At 34.3% G+C, this 24,557-nt stretch overlaps 1 protein-coding gene across 2 annotated transcripts in view; it reads right to left on the reverse strand.

The window, feature by feature from the left end:
* The window catches only part of KIF27 (kinesin family member 27), a 73,057-nt gene that overhangs the window by 27,968 nt on the left and 20,532 nt on the right, over positions 1-24,557 (reverse strand). For both annotated transcript variants that reach the window (XM_081065247.1, XM_081065246.1), the window contains 6 exons: positions 16,178-16,384; positions 10,895-11,064; positions 10,340-10,443; positions 8,888-9,043; positions 5,965-6,170; positions 3,317-3,514 (listed from right to left, as the gene is read on the reverse strand). In XM_081065247.1, the coding sequence (XP_080921373.1) occupies positions 3,317-3,514; positions 5,965-6,170; positions 8,888-9,043; positions 10,340-10,443; positions 10,895-11,064; positions 16,178-16,384 (1,041 nt within the window). The remainder of the gene's footprint in view (positions 1-3,316; positions 3,515-5,964; positions 6,171-8,887; positions 9,044-10,339; positions 10,444-10,894; positions 11,065-16,177; positions 16,385-24,557) is intronic.

Genomic DNA, 24,557 nt, shown 5'->3' on the forward strand with positions numbered 1-24,557 from the left:
ATTAGAGGTTACCAGGGGCGCGTGGGGAAGGAGGGATTAGGGAGTCATTGCTTAATGGTTACAGAGTATGTTTAGGGTGATGAAAAAGTTTTGGAAACAGATGGTGGTGATGGTTGCACAATATTGTGAATTTGTAATTAAATGCCACCGAATTGTACAATTAAGCATGATTAAAATGATAAATTTCATGTTATATGTTTTTACAAGTTATAAAAATTAATAATGTAATATACCAAAACCCATTGAATTACATACTTTAAATGGGTAAAGTATATCTCAATAAAGCTGTTAAAAAAAGAATCAGTAACTTGGCTTAAATGCTTTTTAAGTTCCCTTCCATCGCTAAATTCTATGATTTTTTTTTTTAAGGTCTGAGAATAGATTATATTCCAACATTAAATATCTAGGAAATGTCCAATTATGTTCCAAGCTTTGGATTTGGCTTAACATTTCAACAGAAGAGACTGGTATGTAGTGCTGGGTAAGTGTTTGTTACTGTTGCTATTATGATCTTTATTATCCTCCTCTTTCTTCAAAAGAGCCCTGTGAGGCAAGTGTGATTAAGACCAGTATAACTATGAATAAACAGACTCCAAGAGGGTAAGTGATTTTCTCAATAAATGAGCCACCTAGGAACTGAGAGAGCTGGGATTTGAACGTAGCTAGCGTGGCTCCAGAGCTCAGGCTGACACCACTAGTTCTTCCCTATCCTAATCCCTTCTCTAGAACTGCTAGGGGTACAGGTCTGATCACTCTTGTGCTCACTATGAATGAAATGGTACCATTTTACCTTGTACTTCTTTCTTTTCCACCACATGGACAATGCATTTCAAAGCACTCTGAAAATGGGAAGTCCTATTCAAACGTTGGAAAGTTAGAAAGTTATTTAGAAAGTTGTTGTTATATACAGGGGGTGCCAAAAAAATGTATACACATGATTTGTATTCATCTTTTGTTACTGGTATACATTGAGTATTACGATTTCAATACAGTTTTTTCCTTTCTTAAAATGTGTATAGTCCATACTACCTAAGGCAATATATAAATTCAACACAATCCCTATCAAATTACCAATGACATTTTTCACAGAATAGAACAAATAATCCTAAAATTTATATGGAACCATAAAAAACCCCGGATAGCCTTGGCAATCTTGAGAAATGAGAACAAAGTGGGAGGTATCATACTACCAGACATCAAATCATACTACAAGGCTATAGTAATCAAAACAGCATGGTACTGGCATGAAAACAGACACATAGATCAATGGAACAGAATAGAGAGCCCAGAAATAAATCCATGCCTATATGGTCATTTAATCTATGACAATGGAAGCAAGAATTTACATTCAGGTAAAGACAGTCTATTTAATAAATGATGCTGAGAAAACTGGACGGATACATACAAAAAAATGAAACTCAACTACTTTCTTATGCCATATACAAGAATAAATTCAAAATGGATTAAAGACTTAAATGTAAGACCCAAAACCAGGAAACTCCTACAAGAAAATATTGGAAGTAAATTCACAGACATTACCTTTAGTAATATTTTTACTGATATATCTCCTCGGGCAAGGGAAGCAAAAGAAAAAATAAACATGTGGGATTACATCAAACTAAAAAGTTTTTTCACAGCAAAGGAAACTATCAATAAAACAAAAAGGCATCCTGCTGAGTGGGAGAAGATATTTGCCAATGATACATCTGATAAGGGGTTAGTATCCAAAATTTCTGAAAAACACACAACTCAATACCAAAAAAAACACAAACAACCCTATTAAAAAATGGGCAGAGGACATGAAGAGACTTTTCTCTAAAAGATGGCATACAGATGACCAACAGACATATGAAAAAATGCTCAACGTCACTAATCATTAGAGAAATGCAAATAAAAACCACAATGAGATACCACCTCACTCCTGTCAGTGGCTATCATCAATAAATCAACAAATAACAAATGTTGGTGAGGATACAGAGAAAAGGGAACCCTCGTGCACTATTGGTGAAATAGCAGACTGGTGCAGCCACTATGGAAAACGGTATGGAAATAACTTAAAAAATTGAAAATGGAACTACCTTATGACCCAGCAATTCCACTCCTGGGTATCTATCCAGAGAAATCCAAAAACTAATTCGAAAAAATATACACACCCCTATGTTTACTGCAGTGCTATTCACAATAGCCAAGATATGGAAACAACCAAAATGCCCACTGATAGATGATTGGATACAGAAACTATGGTACATTTATACAAGGGAGTATTACTCTGCTATAACAAAGAATGAAATCTTACCATTTGCAACACCATGGATGGACCTTAAGAATATTATGCTAAGTGAAATAAGTCAGACTGAGAAAGACAAACACCATATAATCTCATTTATCTGTGGAATATAAATTTAGAACAGATTAAATAAGCAAACAAAATAGAAACAGACTCAGAGAAATAGGAAAACTGTTGGTTGCTAGATAGGAGGAGGGAGGGGCTGGGGGAGAAGGTGAAGGGATTAAAAAGAGCAAATTAGTAGACAGTATAGTCCTAGGAATATGAAATACATAATGGGGAATATAATCAATGATGTTGTAAAGATTATATAAGGTGCCAGATGGGCACTGGACTTATCAAGATGATCACTTCATAGACTGTGTAGATGCCTGACCAATGCGCTGTACAGCTGAAGCTGAAGTAGAATAATACTGCGTATCAACTACAAGAAAGAAAAATTATATACATACATATATATATATGTATATATATATATATGTATGATATATATATGTATGTGTGTATATATATATATATATATATAGTCACGGGAGGTGTAGTATAGCATAAGGAAGATAATCAATGGTATTAAAATAGTTATAAAAAATGTCAGAGAGGTAGTAGCTTGGGGGAGGGGGTTATCACTTTGTGAAAGGTATAAATATCTAACTATTATGTTGCTTTGTATGCCTGAAACTAATAAAAAAAAATCAACTCTACTCAACAGCTGTTTCGCCATGGGCATACTTATAAAAAAGCAATGTGCATACATTTTTTTGGCATCCTCTGTTACTTGTTTTTGACAGCCGCAACTAAAGGCCCTAGTCTGAGAAATGGTATCGCTGAACTTTCTTTTGTGAAGTCAAAACCTTCAAGACAGTACTCAGAATTCAATAAATAGGTTTTACTATGTAGATGGACAAAGCTTTAAAGTGAATGAGGACAATAGCCAAAGACATGCCAAATGAATCGTGACCTTAGCTTACTTAGTGCTGAGTCATTTAATATTCCATATTATGCTTTAGCAGGAAAGTACGACAATATTACTTTGATTTTTTGTTGATCCCGTTTAATTTCTGTATCCAGTAGCTTCCTTTTTTCATTTTCTTCTTGAAGTCTTTTTTGTAGCTGTACCTTTTGGTATTTCATGTGATCTATACTCTGCTCTAGTTCATTAGCACGTTTCTCATTTTGAATCGAAAGTGATGCCAATTTCTTACTATTTTGTTGCTTCTTCTGTAAAACCTGGGATCATATGGAATATTTCAAAATGAAAAATTGCATCTCTCACAAGTCTCAAGTAAACTTAAACTTTTAATTCATAGGCAAGGATAGGCATTTTGCCTAGATTTTAATTCATTTTTGATAAATTCAGTTGTTTTCTATATTTCTACTTTTACAATTGGGCAAACACCAGAATTTTCATCAGATATAACAAATGATGAGACTTCGTGATGCTGACAGCCAAACGGAACAAAATTGTCTCTTTGCTTTTTATTAATGAGTATTTTAATTAAAGATATTATATATACATGGTGAAAATTAAAACAGTACAAAACTGAACTTATATTTAATTTTGACAGTAATTCCAATACTGGAGCAAAAATGATTAATACTAGTATTTTAGTGTATTCTCCAAATAATATTGAAAATACCAGTATAAACTGGAAATCTTATTTAAAAGTCAGATAGGTTGCCATTGTCTTTGCACTTATTCCACAAATGCTTAAAAGTGCACCTGTTAGCATTAAAATACTGATGCAGCAAATAACTATATATATCTAGACATGAGTACAGATTTTTAGATTTTTAAAATAAAAAAATATTTTACAAACTGAAATAACTACGTTATACAAAAAAAGCTAGTGTTTCAATATTTAAAATGGTATATGTTAGAATACTGAAAATCTTTATTGTTATCTGAATTATGTGACCTTGAATAAGTTATTTTACCTTTCTAAACCTTAGCTTCCTCATTTATTCATGAGGTAAAAATACCCACTTCAAAGAATTAAATAAGGATTAAGTAATACATACAAAACACCTGGCATGTCTATGGCACTTTGTAGACACTTAACAACTGGTAGTTACCATCCTCCTGCGCCTCCCCACCACCATCTTCATCAGCTTTATCATCCCCATCAGTTCTGCCCGTATATGTCAAAGGCACAGAAATTTCTAAAACTACATGGGAGTCTTGTTTCAGTTTGAGATGTTCCTTTTGAGCTTAACTTAAGTTCTGTGTCTTCTTTCCTTTCCTTATCAGAAGCCTTAGCAGAAAAGGATGTGCAAAAAACACGGAAAATAAAAACATAATGATTCACAACCTTACTAATAATCTTTCAATCTCAACCATTTTAGTTGTGTGAAATACAGAATATATAAAAAATAATCTCAGCTAAATCCATAAACAATGCTTAAACAGTAGATGCATAGGATAAATATAATAACCTCCTTGGAAAAGCAATAATCCGGTCTTACTTACTTAACATGGAGTATAATATGAATTATAATCAGAATTGAAGCTAGAATATAAAACTATGAAATCATAAATAAAATCTCATAATAAACACAATAGTTACTTTATTCTACTAATGTTTTGTTGAAATGAGTGCTCTGTTAGACATCACAGCCTTCATTTAAAGGGTCAAGCAGTGAAAAAGAACTGATCCCAGCACTGTCTGAGGTGAGGACTGCTGTAAGTGAAAGAAAGTATTCTGAAATAAAGTGGAAGGTGTGACATACAACTACTGTGTCCTCCTTTAATCAGTTCAAACATTCAAGTCATGATATTTTAACTTGTTGACTTGTGAGGCTACTTAGGTAAAAAATTTTAGTGGAGATGTCCAGATGTTTGAGGTGTCATTAGAAAACCCTAGGAGAAGGGACTTTTTTGGTATGTTCACCTCTGCATTCCCACATAGCACAGGATGTGGCACACAGGAGGTATGCAGTGAACACTTATCTTGGTGAAAGAAAATAACTGGAACAGTTTCAAAAATAAACAAATAATGTTTCTGAAGAAGTTACCTACAATTCCATTCTACCTAAGTGGGAACAATATGAAAACAACAAATTATGAATAAAAATAAATTTTAAAAAGCATTCTAGCAAACTCATTATAATCAGACTAATAAAGCATTCTAAACATAACAAAGGCATGTGAAAATGGCTTCGTTACACGAAAACTCCATAATGGAATATTGCTCACAGAATAGAATTTTTAACTGTAGCTATTTCTGAGGTTATAGCTAACTTCAGCATTAGGAAATTAAGAATGAGATACAGTACTCAAGTTATTAACCTTTCTTAAACCAATCAGTTATGGTCTCAGAAAACTCTGAAATAGTTATCATTTCTTGAGTGTCTACGAAGTGCCATACATGTATCAGATGTTTTACGTGTGTTATTGAATCATTAATTTTTTGTCCTTCAGAAAATGACACTATTTCTGTGGTTATTTTTATTTCTTACCATATGGTCTTTGATAAAAAGATTAAAATACTTCTTGAATGTAGAAATGTACTACAAAGGTTGACATTATGTAAACCTACCAGCACTCTGGAAAAGAAAAGTTGCCATACAGTTTGTCTTGCTGGTAAAAACTGAATCCTACCTTCTTCCCTAACCAGGTACAAGAATGCTCAAAAGCAAAAAGTTTTAACAAGTTTTCTCAATTACATTTTTTAAATTACCTGGACTTTTAACTTTGCAGCATCCATCTTTTTACGGAACTCCTTCTGTAACTTTACTTTCAAAGCAACATCAGAAAGATCTTTATTTTCCAGTTCCTGTAGCTGCTTTTCTGTTTCAATTAATTCCACTTTTGCCTGTTCTGCTTCGTGTGCAAGTTTTGTTACTTTCAGAGAATACTGTTTGCTTACAGACTTGGCATCATTACCTTTACCATAAGAATAGTAAAAATAATTATAAATTATATATAATAAAATTAAAAAGTGAAAAATGAAAAACATAAAAATACTCTACTTTTAAAAATCCAGCTGGGCAATGTAATTATTTAAGGCATCACATTAAGAAACCAGCTGCCCCACCCATCCCCATCAAACACAACTTGGCCTCTTAATAATTAGTTCCTTAATGACTGTTTCCATCTGGTAGCATTCAATTTTCACACTGGTTCTTCTCTGTGTTTTAGTGTGACATTGCTGATATTCTGAGTATGCAATTTAGCTCTGCTGGCATCAAACTCCAGTTAGAAGGATATTTGGGGTGACTCTTTGGCCTCTTACTTACTACACTTTGACTTCCTACAATCTGTCACTCTGAATTCTTTTTTTTCTTTTACTATTATGAAAAATTTTCAACACACTAAAAAAAGTAGGGAAATAATATAATGAACCCTCATCACCTAGATTCAAGAGTTATCAAGATTTTGCCACAGTTGCTTCATCTATGCCTTTTTCTTTTGTTTTAATTTGCTTAAAAATTGTAAAGCAATCCCAGACGTCATATCCTCTTACCTATACATACTTCAATAAACATCTATACAAAATATCATTAACACACCTAACAATATGAATACCCAATTCAGACTTCCACAATTGTCTCTAAATGTCTTTTACAGTTAGTTTATTTTAATCACTATCCAAACAAGGTCCATGATACATCTGATTGTTACATCTCTTAAGACTCTTTTAATCTAGAGTTGGTCCCCTCCTTTTTCATTCCATTGAACTTGTTAAAGATGAATTATTTTAAATGCTTTTCTTATGAATATTTAGAACACAGAGAAAAATACAGTAAGATATTTCTATATGTCTCTTCATTCTAAGTCCAGCTACTGATCCTAAAAACTTTTTGACGGTTCTGAATAGTCAATTGTCTCTAAACTAGATTAGCAAACTGGTGGCCATGAGAAATAAGTCCAGAGGTCATGGGATGAATCACCAGGGACAGTTTGTCCTACTGTCATACTGAAAATCTCTTAATTTTTTAATAAAAAAATTGTTATTGAACTAAATGTGCTGTGAGTTTTTTTCTGGCCCTACAACTCTGATCACCTAACTTTAAAATACATACGACTACTGTATTTTAATGAATCTAAGACCCCATAAAGTGTTCAACACATCAATATTTTATGAACCACTAAGAAGAAAGGTACAGTGCCAATTACACTAATAATGATATGATAAAATGCTAAGACGCCATTGATTGTAAGGTGCATCCTGATTTCAGAGATATTAAAATGTGAAAAATGTGTATTAGAATCGATGAAATACACTATAGTTGAAGTTGTCACTGTTATTGTTGGCTGGAGTAGCTGTTCTTCAGGAGAAATTTTCATTGAGGCGGCTTTGAGGAGCACACATTGACACTTTTACTAGTCACCATCTCTAAGGGCCCTTAGGAAAGTTCCAAAATGCCCTTGGTTCTAATGAGTAAGAAAAGGACCTTCTATGTGTCCTCTATTTTAAGGCCACCAGGATGTGTATGCCAGGCTACAAAAGTGTGCTTGTTTAGTGAGATATCCGAAGGTGGGATAATCTATCTGAAAGAAAAACAGGTAGTACCTTGAACTCTTGGAAATGGAGAAGCTATTTCAACCCCTAAATCAGTCCCTGGATACTCCTGAGAGGTTTACTGGCATGGGTCCTGCCTGTGAGGAAGGAGCACGGTCAAACTCAACTAACTCTCTGGGATATTGGAGCTGGCATGATGCACAGCACATACATCACTAGGACTGAGGAAGGAAGACACTTTGGGACAGCAACTAGGGAGACCAAGTTGAGAAAGGAGGTCTAACAGCCAGAAGGCAAGCTTGCAGGAAAGAGGAGGGAAACGGGAAGGCTGGTTTCCCCTTACTGACAGAGGAGTAAGGGAACTCACCATAATTCATGTAATATGGGTATGATTACAGCATTGACCTTGAAGAAAATCTAGATAATATTTCCTTCAGTTCCCCTAAATGTGACCAGAGTTGTTTTTCATTGGAGGTGGGGAAAAGAAATGCTGGTATCACTTATTCCTTCAAGTCTTTACTGAATTTCAAGATAGTCAAGGCTCACAATTTGAGTATGTTGAGGGGTGGGGTAGCCAAAAAGCTTGAGATGTGCTTTTTAGGGCAAATCTGATATGTGTATAGCTGAGAGAGAGAAGAGGATATGGTGCATACAACGAAACCTGCCAGAATTTGAGACTAAGGGGAAGAGCTGAAACCTTGGCTCACTCAAGAAAATAACTCTCAAGAACAAATCCTTACATCTTCAGAGAAACAAAAATTAACTATGCTTAAATATAAAGTTTCGGATTAATGTTAAAAATGAACTATCCAAGAAAATGAAGACTAATAATTTAAAATAATTACTCAAATGAGTTAGAAAAACATCTCATACATATTGACAGATGCCTAGTATGTTTCTTAAAAAGTGGCAAAAAACATGAAGTGCCACAGTGTTTCAACACAGAATTCACACTGGTTAGAACAATTCATAGATGAATCCCAATACAACAAAGTTCTTTTAATAACTAACCTCCACATATTGTCTCTGAAACACACCTTGTTATACCAAAAGCTAAAGTAAATGTTACAACGTCAGAAACAACTTTATAATAGAAGCTTTTCTTTCTTTTATAAGCTGGTTCACAGGATACTATTACCTGTTTTCATTAATTCTTTAATCAGATCTTCCTTCATCTTGATGTTAATTGTAAGTTCTCTCATTTTTTGTTTAGCTTCAGTAAGTATGAGTTCTGAATTCCTTAATTTTTGCAAATTCAATTCTTGACTCTCCTGAAGACATTCAATCTTTAAATCTTTAAAATAAAAGATACAAAACTCAGAAAAAAAGCTATCTGCTCATAAAATTTTCAACAGGAGTAGAGCTAAAAAAGAAAAGCAGACACAGAAGCAGTCTAGAAGTAAAAGAGGAAGGAACAAACAGACAGGGAGGAAAAAAATGCACAGCAATTGGGACTTTAGTTTTCCAGCTTATAGTAAGTTTTCCTTTCCTAAAAAAATAAAAAATAAAAATAAAAATAAATTATATATATATGCTTTAGTCATATTCCCTAGTTTCTGATACAGTTTGTCATTGCCCGTAGATATTCTAAAATTTGAGTTTTTAACTTGAGTTATTTAAGAAAAATGTAAAATATCCTGGTGGGTAGAGGGTTGAACTTTTTTCCTATTAACTTCTAGTTTTATTGTAATCAAAGAATGTAATCTACAGCAGACTACTCACAGTGTGGGCCAGCACTTTTTGTTACTATCTTACACTAGAACCTAAGTCAACCAACTGTTTTGGTTCAGCTGAACTTTTTTTTTCATAGTGAGACTTCCTCAGTCTAGTGCACTGATTTACATTCTATCATAAGTTTCTTAACTGGTTATAGACCAGCAACAAACAGTTCAAGAATGGCTACTTGACTAACCCTTACCAATACTATTTATACATTTTAAAATTTATTTCTGTTTTTATTTCTGACAGTCAATTTTTTGTTAAATATTGTATGCATAGGCTCTTAAAAATGTTCTCTATTTTCATAGGACATATTTATATACTCTGTACTCTCACTTTTGGTGCTTTTACCACTCATAGGCCAAGATAAATGAGTTAAAATCTCCTACTATAGTTTTTTGCAACATAAACATTTTATGCTGTAATTTGATGCATAAAATTCTCAATTGTGTCCTCGAACATCATGAGCACCCATACACTAATCTGGCTTCAATCCCAAAAACATCACTAATCGTAGGCATAAGTGCCAGTGAAGCAGGAAAGCAGACCCCTAATGAATTACTTAAGATGTATTTTGAAGTAGTCAAGAGTACAATGCATACCAACGTAGGTTTGAATGTAAAAATCCCTATTTTGAGAGATTTAGCCAATAACTCTAGCCAGAATTGATTGGTGGCAAGAAATTATCTTATTAAGGAGTGAAAATTAGGGGTAGAACAGAGAACATAAGGGGATTTCTTTCAATAAGCAAAGCACTCCTACCAAGTTCCCGTCTTTGAGGATTCGTAGATGCTTCTTAAATTACTGACTGAAGAGAAAGAGAAGTGTCTCATAAACATGAGATCTAAATTACTTAAGAAAGTCTGTGTACCTTCATTCCCCAAACTTGACTTTTGTGTTTGATCATCAATATCATTCAATTCAACAAGAGGACAAACAGAGACTGGCTCTTGAATCCATGAGCGACTTCTCTGTCTAAAAAAAAAAAATAACAGGATCAAAGATAACTTGTGTGTGTTTGCTAATCTGCTTTCAAATTAACTTCCTCAAAAAGTGATAGTAATGTTTAAAGAATTGTTAATTATATAAAAATAAACAGAATTTTACTGATATTCCCACCCATGTTGGAACCAGTGGAAAATTCATTATGTTTGTTGCCATTCTGGCAGCAGAATCAGGATATCCAAAAACATTTTCTTTGAAAATTAAAATCCAACAATTATAAAAGCTCTAAAAGCAAAATTATTTTTCAACTTTAAGACTGATGATTTGTGTTCAAACACTTGTTTCGTAGTACATTAGTTGACAGTACATTTAGCAAAAACTACCTACTGTTGTTATATTACATGGAAAACATACTCTAATGAAAAAAGCCTACATCTGTATATATTTATAAATTTATTAAATCAGTCTATATTTCACATACCTCATTTCAGATTTCTCTTGGCCTTCTAATTCTTCATCATCACTGTTATCAGAAAACTGGCAGTGGAGGACTTCATCTTGTTCTTCTATGCGACCCAGCAGCATCTGACTTCGTGTTCGAAATCCAGCAACTACTCGATCCAGAGAGTACACAGAAGGACTTGTGTAGACCTTACAAGTGATTCCCCCACCCAACAACAACAAAAAAAATGATTTTTAAAATGTCCATTTTTAATCCTATTACTCAAAATGTTTTAAGAGGTTATTAGATAGGTACACTTAAAATATCCAATCACTAAAAATATGCATCACACCCCCCAAAAAATGTCAAAATTCATTTCACAATACTATTGTTCTCATGGACACATATTTCTTTCAGAATCCACACATCTCTTCCTTTGCTAGAATGCTCTTCTATCATCTACTATAGCTCCAAGGAAAGTAGTATTCAACAATGAAACCGAAGAGAGGCATCAATGAAAACATCACAGCACAGGCATTCCCCAGTGAATGTGAAGCCCATATACAGTGTAATAGGAGGGAACTGGGAAACAGTTCGGAACACTTGGAGAATTGTGGTGTTGCTAAGGGTCTGCATCCTCCTCCATCCAATCCAAATCCACCAAACGAAGAAACACACACAATGTACCCAGCATGGCCATTTGCCCTGTAACTGATAGTCATCAAGGTTTCTCTGTCAGGGAGGTGGGAATTATTTCAGGAGAAAATTAAATTTTTTGTTCAGACTCAAACTTTGTTTTCTGGGATTGCAATATGCTTTTAAAATTTATTTTTACAAAGAAAACTGAATGATCCAGCTTAATAATGAACACTAAATAAGTTCTGCTACAATGAGTAACATTTAGCAAATTAATTCTTCAACAGTCATTCCACCCAACACAATGCTTTTTTGCCCCTTCCAGGCTTGTAAAGCCATTTATAATCCAGCCCCTTCTTTCCTAGTTATTGGGTTCTGCTTCCCTCTGTTGCTTCTGTATTCCATTAGCTCTCCAATAGGGATATTTTAGCATTTTCAACCATATTCCAAGCAGTACTGATCACATATAAATATTCAAATAAGCTGAGTAATAATTCAGATAACAGGTGTATTCAATTAGAAGACTTTTTTTTTTTTTAATTCTAACCATTTCCCCCTAGAATTGCACGGCCACAGGGACAGAGAAAACTTTAAAGGTTACTGAATTAAACTATCCATCCCATGTTTGACTCTCTTCTATAATATTGTAAATTATCGTTTAACCTCTGCCAGAACACATTCATTGTGGCGTTCTCCCTGGGGCCTCTCATATTATTGTTGGCAGTTGTCACTAGTAAGTCCCTCTTTATATCCCCTTAGCACTTTTCTCATTGATCCCAATTCTAGGGACAAAGTCTAACAATAATGGTAGACCTTCAAATATAAAAGGTGCCAAAAAAATGTATATGCATTTTAAGAAAGGAAAAAACTGTATTAAAATTGTAATACTCAATATATATCGATAACAAAAAATGAATACAAGTCACATTTGACTTCTCTCATTAGTGACATATTTAATTTTGTTTCATCAGATGTGCTGCTACTTTGCTTAACTCATTCACCAAAGATTGTGGCTTCCACATGTTTAAATTTATAGTTTCATTTGAGATTTAATTTGTCATTTTGCTACTGTGAAGTTGGTGTGTTGTGCTTGAATGAGCCGCTTAGCTTGCAAAGGAACCTGGTCAAAGCTCAGTAGACATAGCTTCTCTTGTGTTCTGCTATGTTTCCTCTTTACCGTGAGCAACTACCGTGTTTCCCTGAAAATAAGACGTAGCTGGACCATCAGTTCTAATGCGTCTTTTGGAGCAAAAATTAATGTAAGACCTGGTCTGATATTATATTATATAAGACCTGGTATATGATATATGATATGATATGATATTAAACACCCGGTCTTATATTATAATAAAATAAAACTGGGTCTTATATTAATTTTTGCTACAAAAGATGCATTAGAGCTGATGGTCCAGCTATGTCTTAATTTTGGGGAAACATGGTATGTATGCAAAGAAGTAGCTAAGAAACCACACAAAAAATTAATTATTTTGTGAGAAAAAAGGTGCCTTTATGTAAGACATAAAATCTTACTGAAAAACTGAAGAGGCTGTTAACCTTTAGTGTGGTGTTATGCACAGGAATTTTGTGACCAAAAGAAAAAAATGTAATTCATTCAGTAAAAAACAAAAAGATTTTACAAATATTCCACTTCTGTGAATGTGGAGATTCCGGGAGGTTTTTAAAATATATACTTCAAGAATATTTTGGCTGGTTTCTTAGTATATAATTATGTCAAGTATTGAAAGTGATATTGTATACCTATTGCTTTTATTTTCTTTTCATTATACCATAGTTCATCAAATCTAAAATGCCATCAACTATAACACACACCATTATTTTTATACCACCAAGAAAAAAAAAAAGCTGTCAAACTATGACACGCTATCAATTTTAAAACATATCCTGCCATCATAGATGATAAAAAGTGAAAAAATAGGTGAGTCTTACAATCAATGAAATATGACACATTTTCATTAGGATAAACCTGAATAATGACTGGAACCACCGTTGTAATTTTTTCCTTTTCAAAGTGCTTTTTCAGTATTTATAGCACTGGCTCTTGGCTTTAATTACATCATAGTTACTGTGTTAAGGAAGTAGAAACCTGTTATAGATTTTTTTTGTAAGTTTAAAATCAAGATTCGATTTTTCATTTCATCAGAGAAGTTTTTGGTATCTATTGAGACAAATGAGTTTTTCTCTTTTTCACGTTAATTTGATAAATAATAGTAATACTTTTTATTTTATTTTACCTGTATACTATTTAGTGGTGAGGGATAATTTCTTTAGGATTTCTGCATAAGTAGATATGTCCGATAATTCCATTTTGGTGTTTAACTTTTCAGATTAAGAAAAAGTTGAAAACAAATGTGCAGCAATAGGTAAAAGTACACAATGGTACGTACTTGGGATAAATGTTATTCAACCATCAAAAATCAGGTTATATTATAGAAGAATATTTAATGACCTGTCAAATGTTCATGATATATTAAGTGAGAAAAGCTAGTAACAAAAGTATATGTATAAATATAACATGAATACATTTTTTAAATAAATAAGATCTTTTCACTCTTTCTTTCCAATATGTGTAAATAAGCATATAAGACATAAAATCAAATTCTTTCTGTAATCAATTTAAAAATTAAGCTACTTTTCCCCTTTTCTTTTGAAAGTATTTTAAGTTGAGGAAGTATTTCTCTTATCAGACTATTTTTACTTCAAGAAAATATTAGAGCTAAACTCTAAAAATATATGTATTAGAGCCAAAAAATATAAGCTAGACTTCTGCCACAGAGACAGAAATCCAGGAGAAAATGAAATGGTATTTCAGGAAAATGAAATGTTCTCACTGGCTTAATTTAGCTAGTTTTGGTATTCGATGTGAGATCTCTTAGAACAAGCGAGCAGCAAATAGGACTTGCACAAGTCTTGCCATACTATGTGTTCCCATGCAAGCCTGCCTTTCCACATCTGCTGCAAAAACTAGGCCAAGAAAGCGACGTAGCCGGGACTCCTGGATACACAGTAAGAGGGAACTCTCAGAGCTGCTCGGCTGACCGTATGACCTTTGCATCTTCCTCCCTTTTCCCTTCTGTCAGCGGACAACAAGGGTTCTTTGGGGGGGGGGTACAAAGAAACTTTTAAAAACAAAACTAAGAATTTGCTAATTCAAAACAATAACATGGAAGTCTTTATTCTAGTCATGTCTGTTTTAGGTCTAATCAAACTAGAGGTAAGAATAGAAGGGCCTAACCCTTTTCAAGAACCCATGGAGCTCTATTTCCGCAAAGAGTCTGTGTGTGAGTGTGTGCGCACGCACATGCATGTCTAGTAAAAAAGATACAAAAAAAAAAAAAACAACAACAGAGCAAGAGAGAATAAATATGCGTAACTTTTGTAATCAGGAAAAAAACCAAATGTTACTTTTAAAAAATAAAAGAATGGACAGAAAGAGGAAATTCTCTCACATAACTAGCCAACACTAAAAAAAAAACACAAAAAATAACGTAAATATAGAAGACTTGATATATAAGTATTAAGTTGAAATAACACACAACAAATTTGAATCGTGCGAACCATCTCTCTCTTCCTAAATGTTCAACGTAAATTTACCATGTATTCAACCATAAGGAAAATGTCAATAATTCTACAAAGTAAAACCAAAATTAATAACAACAATGGTTTAAATTTTAAAAGTCAACCACTCAAAATAAAAACCATCCAGGTAAGGACACCATCTGTCTCACTCAGAGGCACTGAGCCTGGGACATAGTAGAGGCACCCCAGGGGCATGTATTGAGGAAGCAGTGTGCAAGGCACTTTTGGAATCACCATCTCACGTGCATCTTCCATACACCTCCATGTTTCCCTCCTTCAGACAGATAAGGAACCTGGTGCTCACACAAGTCTAGTCATATGTAGGCCTTTACAATAAAGCTGAATATATGTGGGGTTAGTAAGTATATGCATATACAAATATACGCCCAGGCCTGCCTGACTGCAATGTCTATGATACCTCACATGTTTCTCATCCCTTTGACTGTAACCATCACGTATATCGCAAACAAAGCATGTCCCTTCATAAAATTAATATTCAATTAAGAGAAACCAAAATTCATGAATCTGCTAATTAGTCTTTTCCATAGTAGAGATTACCAGATGATTTTTTTCAAGAGAAATGTATGTGTATATATTTACTACCCCCACATATATTTATAAATAAATAAAAATTAAAACATAAATTTATACTGATCTTTATACAATCTTGATTATGCAAGCTTGGCAAGACTGAGTAACATATAAATGTCATTTTGAAAATAATAAGACAAACCAAATAAGTCAAAATAAATACCCTCCAACCTCATCTCAAGTTGGTGTGGTTAAAGAAAGAAAAAAATTCATAAAGATATCAGACTTAGTCAAGTCTGAAAATATGATGCAAAGGATAGCTTTTCTTCTTTGATGAATAGACATTATCTTCAATTATTCCTCGCAAATACAATGATACATTCTCCTACTTATTAACCTTTTATTAAAAAGAAGCATGATTAAAAGAATATACAAAAGGCCATGAAACCAAACAGAAACCAAACTGTACTTGCTGAGACTGTACAAATATACTGTGATATTATATTACATATTTTTTTAATCTCAAAATAAGAAAGATAATTAATGTTTAGACTTTACCTTCCTGGCATCTGGTCTTGCTGGGACATAAATATAATGCCCCAAATGAGTATCAAATGGTACAGTATATGGTCTTTTCTCAGGTATCCTGGCATCTGGCCCATCTCCACAAGTATCTTTAACTGAAGAAGTCATTGACAGGTTAAGTTTTGTTAGTTCTTCACTCAATTGATCCACAAGAAGTTGTTGTTCTATTATTTTTTCATTCTTTGTAGAAGAGAGATGGAAAATTTAAAAATAGAGAACCTCAGTACATGTGTAGATAATGATTAAAAATAAATTACACATTGACCAAAATCACAACTACCTTAACAGTATACAGCAAAACGTCATTTATCCACAAAGATTAGCCTTCTGGTGTTTACAAATATCTAGGACCGTTCTGAGTGATAAAAACTTTGGAATAATAAGCAGCAACAAACATAGCATAGAGTTAAACACTTTAAAAAAAATGCCTCATACACTATGATTGGTTGGTTTGCCAACCTAAAGCACTCTGATCTTTATAAAAGTTTGGGCTTTCTGAGTGAAATCCAAGAAGTAAAGAGACAAAAAAGTTGAAATGTGGAGGAAGAGTTGCAAATATCAGAGGTGGCAGCAAAGAAGGTAGAAAATGGCAACAGGTGCAGTGAAGTGAAAGGCTTTACTCAGTGAAAAAGAAAGCCAAAAGCACAAAGAGATAGAGGATAGGCAACTGACAGTCCTGGGAGAAAGGAGAACCTGGAAATCAAAGGCAGAACAAATTGTGGTGTATGTGTGTGTGTGTGTGTGAGAGAGAGAGAGAATGAATTTAGCTTTTTATGTACCTTCTAAAGAAAAATTTTAAAGTATATTCAATCCATAAAGCTCTAACATCAATCTTTGTTTTATAAGCACAAAATTATGTAAACAAGAAACTGTCGTTCATCTTAATATTTCACATGGACTACAATTTTTAAAGGGGGCAAAAAAACCCTTAAGTTTCACTGTGTTAATGCTGAGCTATAAAAATACAGCCTTAATAAAAAGTCATGCATGCAGATAATTTAAATATACAACACAATGGAACATAAGTTGGGGGTGGGTGTTAAATGGAGTCCTTACATTGTTTGGCAAAAGGGTAAAAATACCAATTAATATTAGACTTTACTAAGGCAAGGGTGCAAGGTATACTCTTTAGGATAACCACTTAAAAAGGAGTAAAAGTACAACTTCTAAGTTATTAAAGTAAAAACTGAAAATACACAATCCAAAAGAAGGTAAGAAAGGACAGAAAAGGGAACATAGAGCAGATAGGATAAATAAAAAGCACAACAGTAGGATTATAACTGAAATATAATAGTAACATGTTAAATTCATAAATGAATTAAGTAATCCAATTAAAAGATAAAGACTGTCAGAGAAGATTGTAAAATTACCTAACCTGCTGCTTACAAGAAACATAACAAAAATAGACACAGAAAAATTAAAAATAAGATGGAAATAGATACGTAATACAAATATTAATCACAAGAAAGTTGGCATAACTATATTCATATCAAAGTAGACTTGAAAGAAAAAACTATTACAAGCGATAAAAAGAGGTAAAAAAATGGTAAAAACGTCAACCTACCAGGATGATGTAACAATTCTACATTTCTATGTACTTAATAAAACAGCTTCAATATATATAATGCAAAAACTGTCAGTACTTCATGGAGAAGACAAATCCAAAATCATAGAAGATTTTAACATCACTCTAAATTATTGATATAATAAAAGACCCAAAAAATGAGTAAAAATATAGATTTGAATAACAAGATTAACAGAATTAACAGCACTCAATGATTGTAGGATACACATTCTTTTCAAGCACATCTGTAATATCTACAAAAATTGGTCTCATGCTGAGCCATACAGCAAGTTTCAACACATTCAAAGAACTGAAATCATAGGAACCACAATTCAACTAAGTTAAAAATTAATCAAAAGAAACCGTCCATGTGTTGGCAACATGTCGCACAACAGCCTATCCAAATGTCCCTTCATGTCTTTCTTTAAGGAAAGAAGAGTTTGTGAGATTGTGCCTTTCTGGGACTCTGTTCCATCCTTGTGTTTACACCTTAAATCTCTCTGTCTGGTCCCCAAAAGATGGTTTGCAGCCAAAGACGGGTAAGATACCTCACGGGAGATACAACCTAAGCCAGGTGGAACCGAGTGGGGACCCCAATCGAGCTGCCTTGGACAGGTATGGGAAGGGGCCTTGCCTCCCCTTCCCCCTGCCTGGGAAAGTCTATTGCCGGCTCTGGCTTTCCCCTTGCACCTGGTTCCACTTCTCTCAACAGAGTTGTTACAATGTGAAAGACTTGATCCTGAAAAGGTACATACTTTAGGTAAAAACATCCTGGGACCTTGTGCTTCCGCTGTTAACAGACAAAGGGTAATTGGAATAAACATTTTTCTGTTAGGAAGTCTGAGCCTCACAGACCGTGTAAGAAACAATGTTGCTTTCTTGTAGTTGTAGACCTCTCAATAAAAACCTCCAGCCAGTTCTATTCTGGGCTCCAGTCCTCTGAGACTGAGAGACCCCTGGCCTTCGGAGAGATTTAACTGCATTAAGTCTCTGTTTGTTTCTTGCTTCAAAACTTAACCCAAACTTCCCCTTCTCGCCTCCTCACTGCCCTTGTTTCGCGGGAGGCGACAGCAACAAATAATCTATATAACCCATAGGTCAAAGGAAAAAAAGACAATAAACATCAGGAAATATGTGGGGCAGCCGGATGGCTCAGTTGGTTAGAGTGCAAGCTCTGAACAACAAGGTTGCTGGTTCGGTTCCCACATGGGCCAGTGAGCTGCACCCTCGACAACCAGATTGAAGACAACCAGCTACTGCTGAGCTTCCAGAGGGGCGGCCGGATGGGTCAGTTGGTTAGAGTGGGAGCTCTCAACAGGTTGCCGGTTCAATTCCTGTATGGGATGGTGGGCTGTGCCCCCTGCAACTAAAAATTGAAAACTATGACTGAACTTGGAGCTGAGCTGCACCCTCCACAACTTGACTGAAAGACAATGACTTGGAGCTGATGGGCCCTGGAGAAACACACTGTCCCCCAATATTCCCCAATAAAACTTTTTTTTTAAAAATTAGGAAATATTTTCAGCTGAATGTGGAGTTCAGGTAAAGATAAACATAGGAGAAAATATATAATTTTAAATGAATGTAATGTAAAAGAAGAAAGGCTAAAACAAATCAATGAACCTAGGTATCTATCCGGAGAAATCCAAAACTCCAATTCAAAAATCTTTATGCACCCCTATGTTTATTGCAGCACTATACACAATAGCCAAGACATGGAAACAACCAAAATGCCCATCAGTAGACGACTAGATTAAGAAACTGTGGTACATTTGTACAATGGAGTATTACTCGGCCATAAAGAAGAAGGAAATCTTACCATTTGCAACAACATGGATGGACCTAGAGAACATTATATTAAGTGAAATAAGTCAGACAGAGAAAGACAAATATATGATCTCACTTATATGTGGAATCTAAAGAAAAGAATAAGTGAATGAACTAATCAGAAACAGTTTTGGAGACATTGAGTAAAAACTGAGGGTTGCTAGATGGGAAGGGGGGTGGGGATAAGGGGGAAGGTGAGGGGACTAGAAAACACAGTCGGTAACCAAAAGATGGTCACGGGGTTTTGAAAATTAATTTGGGGAATGTAATCAATAATGTTGTAAAGATTTCGTAGGGTATCCGATGGACACTTGTCTCATTAGGGAGACCACCTCCGGGATGATGTAGATGCCTGATCACTGCACTGTACACCTGAAGCTGAAGCTGAACAATAATGACTGTCAACTATAAGTATATACATATACATATATGTGTGTGTGTGTGTGTGTGTATGTATGTGTGTGTATATGTATATACTTACAAGAAGTGGAGTACAGCATTAGGAATAGAGACAGGAAATGTAATGGCTCTGTGTGATGTCAGAGGGACAGTGGATGGGAGGAGGGCGGTTCACACAGTGTGAGGGATATAAATGATAAACATCTAAGTATTACTTTGTCTTGTGCACCTGAAACTAATTTAAAAAAATTTTAAAAATCAATGAAGTAAGCATTTAAAAGACAGCATAAGGCCCCCCCCAAAAAAAGCAGGAAAAATTAAATTATAAAGGGCAGAAATTAATAAAATAGTAAACAAAATTACTAGAAAAGACTGACAAAGTCAAGAATTGCCTCTTTGAAGAGACTAATAAATTGTTAAACCCATGGTGAAGTTGATGAAGGAAAAACAGAGTGAAGGTACATGTAACCAGGAATGAAAAAGGGGATATCACCAAATATCTAAAGACATTAAAGAGGTAAGAGACTATTATAAACTTATGCCAATAAATATGAAAACTTAGATACAGTGAGGTCAGATTCTTAGAAAAATAAACCTTATCAAAATGGGGGCAAAAAGAAAATATGATTGAACTCATAATCAAAATGTTCACACACACAAAATTCCAGTCCCAAATGTTGCACAGGTGAATTCAACCAAACATTTAAGGAAGAAATAACACTTTTTTCACACACTCTTCCATCCAAAGTACAAAAAAAAAGTGGGAACACTACATAACCTACATTATCATGCTAAAATAAGTTGCTATAATATCTGACAAGGCTATTTTGAGAAAGGAAAACCTAGGTCAATCTCACATGTGAATAAACATGCTAAAATCCTAACCAAAATAATAGCAAATCAAATCAAGGACATTTGTAAAAACGAACATAGCAGACCTGTCTCCTTAAAAAGAACTGCTTACGAGGTAGTCAACTGGATGGTGTCTGGGAACTTGGCTCCTGAGAGGGTTCCCAATACCCTAACTGATAAGAGTGGCTTACTGTGCTCAGATTGTTTGTGCAGACAATGTGGTCTATGTTGAACAACTGCTTTCCTTGTGGTAGTCTGGAATTTTTATACAAGCTGGGCAGAAAGTGCCTTCATTAACAGCCCTCAATAAAAAACTGTAGGCACTGAGTCTCTTCTGAGTCTCTCTGGTAGACAACATTTACATGTGTTGGCAAAATCATTGCTGGGGGAATTAAGCACATCTGTGTAACGCCACTGGGAGACAACTCTTGCAATTTTGTGCCTGATTTCCTTCAGACTTTGCTCTATGTGCCTTTTCCCTTTCCTAATCATTGCTCTCCTTCCATTGTAATAAATCTTAGCCGTGAGCATGACTATATGCTGAGTCCTCCTAGTGCATCATCCAACCTGAGGGTGGTCTTGGGGACCCGACACAACAATACATCGTGACCAAAAAAAGCGTTTATTCTAAGAATACAAGAATGCTTTAAAAATTTAAAAATCAATATAATTCACCACATTAACAGAAAGAGAAAATTCATGATAAAGAAAAATCATCTGATAAAATTCAGTATCAATTCATAATAAAAATTCTCAGCAAAGAAATTTTGCTTAGTTTGATAAAGGGTAAATAAAAAACTACCTAGAGAAAACATGGTACTTAATAGTGAAATGTTGAAAGCTTTTCCTCTATAATTGAAAAGAAGACAAGGAAGCTTGCTATTACCACTTGTATTCAACATTGCGTTGAAACTCTCAGCCAATGAAGAAAGGTAAGAAAAAGAAATAAAAGGTATAAGCATTATAAAGGAAGAAATAAAACTGTCATCATTTGCAGGTGATGCAATTGTAAAGGAAAATTTTAAAAATTACATAAATATTACAATTAAAAAGTGAATTTAAACTGACTTTGGATGGTGAGTACACAATGTGATATATAGATGGTATATTATAGAAATGCACACTTGAAACCTATGTAATTTTATTAACCATTGTCACCCCAATAAATTTAATTAAAATAAAATAAATACACATTAAAAAAGACTCTAAATCGTAAGGGGTGAAAAGCAGCTCTTGTGAGGGCTCAGGCAAGAGACAGAAAAATACTGGCAGTTATCTTACTTTTCATGAAGAAACCAGAACTGAGTTTTGACAAGAAGACAGCTATGAGCTCACTGGTTTGAAATAATTACTCACTGAGACTTTTCCCCAGGACAGAAAAAAATGTGTTTTCTGTAGGAAACATAACTCAAATATTGATTTACTAGATTTTACTTTTTAAATTAGTAATCAGTACCTTATGCCTGCACTTGGGCCTTACGAAGTTCTTAGTTATATTCATTGACAAAGTAGAAGATTTAAAAGAAAATAAATATTCAACCAAAAAAAAGTGAATTTAGTCAATTTGTTGGATATATCAATACACAAAAATCAATACATCTACATATACCAACAAACAATTGAGAAAATGAAATTTTAAAGATTCCATTTAGTGACATAAGAAAATCAAGTACCTAGAAATGAGTCTAACAAAAGATGTGCAATACTATATATGTATGCACACACACAAAGCATTATTGAGAAAAACCAAATGAAACCTAAGTAAATGGAGGAATATTCCATGTTCATGGATTACAAGACTCATAATCAAAACATGTCAATTCTTGGGCTGGCCCAGTGGCTCAGGCGGTTGGAGCTCCATGCTCCTAACTCCGAAGGCTGCCAGTTCAATTCCCAAATGGGCCAGTGGGCTCTCAACCACAAGGGTGTCAGTTCAATTCCTCGAGTCCCGCAAGGGATGATGGGCTCTGACCCCTGCAACTAAGATTGAACACAGCACCTTGAGCTGAGATGCCGCCGAGCTCCCGGATGGATCAGTTGGTTGGAGTGTGGGCTCTCCACCACAAGGTTGTCGGTTGGACTCCCGCAAGGGATGTGGGCTCTGCTCTCTGCAACTAGCAATGGCAACTGGACCTGGAGCTGAGCTGCGCCCACCACAACTAAGACTGAAAGGACAACAACTTGAAGCTGAACGGCACCCTCCACAACTAAGATTGAAAGAAAGGACAACAACTTGACTTGGAAAAAAAAACAAAGTCCTGGAAGTACACACTGTTCCCTAATAAAGTCCCCAATAAAATCGTCAAAAAAAAAAAAAAAGTCAATTCTTTCAAAATGCATCGATCTATAGATTTAACACAATCCCAACCAAAATCACAAAAAAGTTTTACGTTTCTTTTTTGTGTGGCCTTTGACAACTGACTCTAAAGGTTAGGGTAACAAAGCAGAAGGCCTTGCTCTACTTACTGAATATCTAGACTTATTATGAACCTACAATAAATAAGAAATGTGATATTGGCTCTATGATAGACAAACCAACAGGATACAACAGAAATTCCAGAAACAGACAATAAATTCGGGCACAAATGAACCTTGATTTATGACAAAGATACCACTCAGAGCAGTGGTAAAAGGATGGTCTTTTCAATAAATGATGCTGGGACAAATGGATATCTATATGGGGAAAAAAAAGAAAGAAACTTGACATTTACTTTACCCCATAGACAAAATTCAAATCCAGGAGTACTGTAGAGCTAAATGTGGAACATAAAACAATAAAGCTTCTGGAAGATAATACAGAAAATATCCTCAAAGGAAAGAACTGGGATAAGGAAAGGCTTGTTAAATAGTGCACAAACATCATTAACCACAAAGAAAAAGATTGTTGAATTTGATTACAATGTCTTTTCATCAAAGGACATCATTGAGAGTAAAAAGCTATAAAGAGAAAAGAATATTTGGAAACTTATAACTGACAAAGAGCTCATACCAAGAATATATAACAAAGTCCGCAAGTTAATTATAACAGTCCAACAGAAAAACAAGCAAGAAACTTGAATGAGTATTTCATAAAAAGACATACAAATAGCCAAAAAACATGAAAAAGTACTCATATTCAACAGTCATCAGGGAAATATAAATTAAAACCACAATAAATAATACTACATACCTACCAGATTGCCTAAGGTTTAAAAATTAACAATAACAAACGCTGGGGTGATCACTTGGTAATTTATATGAATGTCTAATCACTATGTTGTAGACCTAAAACTAATATAATTTTGTATGTCAACTGTAGTTGAAAAAAAATTAAAAAACAACAACAAATGGCAAGCACTGGAATAGCAAGAATGCTTATATAGTGCTGGTGTGAGTGTTAATTAGAAAGTACTTTGGTATTATTTACTAAAATTGAAGATTTGCCTATCCTTTGACCTAGGCACAAATCCAAAAGAAAAGTGTATGTGTGTGCACCAAGAGACAGGTATAGGAAAATTCATGGGGGGAAAAAAGTCCATCAACAGTAGAACAGAAAAATTAATTGTGGTATATTCATATCTTGAAATTCTATAGAGCTATAAAATGAAACAAGCTATATTTACATACAACACCGATGAATCAGAACAAATAAAATGTTCAATAAAAGCAACCAGATACTAAGGAATACATACTGAATGATTAAATTATAAAAATCCCCAAAATTAAACTGTA

This window comes from Rhinolophus hipposideros (assembly GCF_964194185.1).
Source record: "Rhinolophus hipposideros genome assembly, chromosome: 11".
In the NCBI taxonomy this organism is placed as follows: domain Eukaryota; kingdom Metazoa; phylum Chordata; class Mammalia; order Chiroptera; family Rhinolophidae; genus Rhinolophus; species Rhinolophus hipposideros.